The sequence below is a fragment of the Lucilia cuprina genome, unplaced genomic scaffold (genome assembly GCF_022045245.1).
Source record: "Lucilia cuprina isolate Lc7/37 unplaced genomic scaffold, ASM2204524v1 Scaffold_8042, whole genome shotgun sequence".
Classification (NCBI taxonomy): Eukaryota; Metazoa; Arthropoda; class Insecta; order Diptera; family Calliphoridae; genus Lucilia; species Lucilia cuprina.
Window position 1 is genome coordinate 1 of NW_025812980.1, and position 1,723 is coordinate 1,723.

Below are 1,723 nucleotides of genomic sequence, written 5' to 3' on the forward strand. Positions count from 1 at the left end.
TCTATCTATCTATCTATCTATCTATCTATCTATCTATCTATCTATCTATCTATCTATCTCTGTATCTATCTATCTATCTATCTATCTATCTATCTATCTATCTATCTAGCTATCTAGCTATCTAGCTAGCTATCTACCTATCTATCTATCTATCTATCTATCTATCTATATTCTATTCATCGTTATTGTTATTTGTTTAAATTTCCTTTTTGAGTTCACTTTCTTTAAAACACGAAGTGATTCAGTTTTTAAAAGGTTACAAACCTTATACCAAACTTAACAAGCCCCTAAAACTGTCGACTATGTAGATAACAAAACATAATCTCGCGTGCCTTCAAAATATTTCAAGCAAAAAGTACTTTTATTTCCTACAAATCGTTATAGTACTTTTTGTAAAACTACACATTTAACATCTCTGATGTAATAGGAATTTTACAGTACAAAACCAACAACACAACACAGTACGTTTCTAAATAAAATTATAATATTTTACATTGATTATATAAAACTTACCCATTTAAACATAGGCGACCAAAAGAATACAGTTTTGGGACCTTAAATATTAAAAAAAAAATCATAATAAATAATCAGGAAATTTTCACTATTCATTTCACAAACTTACCAGCTGGATGATTCCATAAAGGACGTAATTTAGCAGGCACATGTTTGTCAACGGCACCTATTAAACCATTGTAAATTTTCGAAGGTAAACCTACTTTAGCTGGACCAGCTGGTGGTGGAGGAGCTGAAGGAGGTACTGCCGTAGAAGCCATTTGTAAAGTTGTCTTTTTATATTTGTTTAGTCAAATTTAAGGAAAAATCTTTTGATATGTGGTACCACCAACCCAAACTAACTCGCTAGCAGTTGTTGTTTATTGTTGAAATTACGCTGCGAATATGATAAAATATTCAGAAATTATAATTTTCTAACTAAATAAGAGAGTAATATTAACTAAATTAAGAGAGACCAGCTAAACATGTGAGAGTATTTTTGTCATGTTTGTAAAAAAGCTTTCTCTCACCTTGGCCTTGACCACACAACAAAACCGTACAATTTTTTTTTAATTTGCTACACTACACACAGAAATAAAACACGAAAAGATTTTAACAGACAGACACTTCCGTATTTCAAGATTCTTGCGGAAATTTGTAAATTAAAAAAAAACACACACACAAGACACAAATGCGTAAAATTTTACACAATTCTAAAAATAAAACTCATTAAGTAAAATGCATAACATCTGCTAATAATGTAAACATTCGTGTTTTTTATCAACAACAACTGTTAGAATGTTTACTTTACTTTATAACGGTTCACGTGTAAAAACCACTTTTTATTTAAATGACACTTGAACTTGTTATCATTAGCAAGCACACTTACTTGACTCGTTAAACGTCAACTATAAACTGAGAACATTATGAAGTTTTTTAATAAAAAAAATCAAAGCTTTTATTATAGCTTTAGTAGTTCATTAGTTTGTTTGGAATTTTTTTTACTTTGCATAAATATTTATAAAATAGATAAGCTTTTTATGGAGGCTTTAGAACAGAGCATTAGGGGATAAAAGGGAAAATTAATTTATCAAAAATGTTACAGTACTAAGTATTAGGTAGGTAGACGGATAGATAGATAGATAGATAGATAGATAGATAGATAGATAGATAGATAGATAGATAGATAGATAGATAGATAGATAGATAGATAGATAGATAGATAGATAGA

At 29.1% G+C, this 1,723-nt stretch overlaps 1 protein-coding gene across 2 annotated transcripts; it reads right to left on the minus strand.

Annotated features, from left to right (window-relative positions):
• Positions 1 to 427: 427 nt before the first annotated feature.
• Positions 428 to 1,401, minus strand: LOC111687678 (mitochondrial pyruvate carrier 2-like). Of its 2 annotated transcripts, none has more exons than XM_046956134.1 (3): positions 1,382 to 1,401; positions 623 to 889; positions 428 to 554 (listed from the first exon to the last, which is right to left on the minus strand). In XM_046956134.1, the coding sequence occupies exons 2-3, from the start codon at positions 771 to 773 to the stop codon at positions 499 to 501; spliced, it is 207 nt and encodes a 68-aa protein (XP_046812090.1). In that variant the 5' UTR covers positions 774 to 889; positions 1,382 to 1,401; the 3' UTR covers positions 428 to 498. The 2 variants fall into 2 exon arrangements, with proteins under 2 accessions (XP_046812090.1, XP_046812089.1); XM_046956133.1 differs by lacking the exon at positions 1,382 to 1,401 and adding an exon at positions 1,023 to 1,198.
• Positions 1,402 to 1,723: the final 322 nt, after the last annotated feature.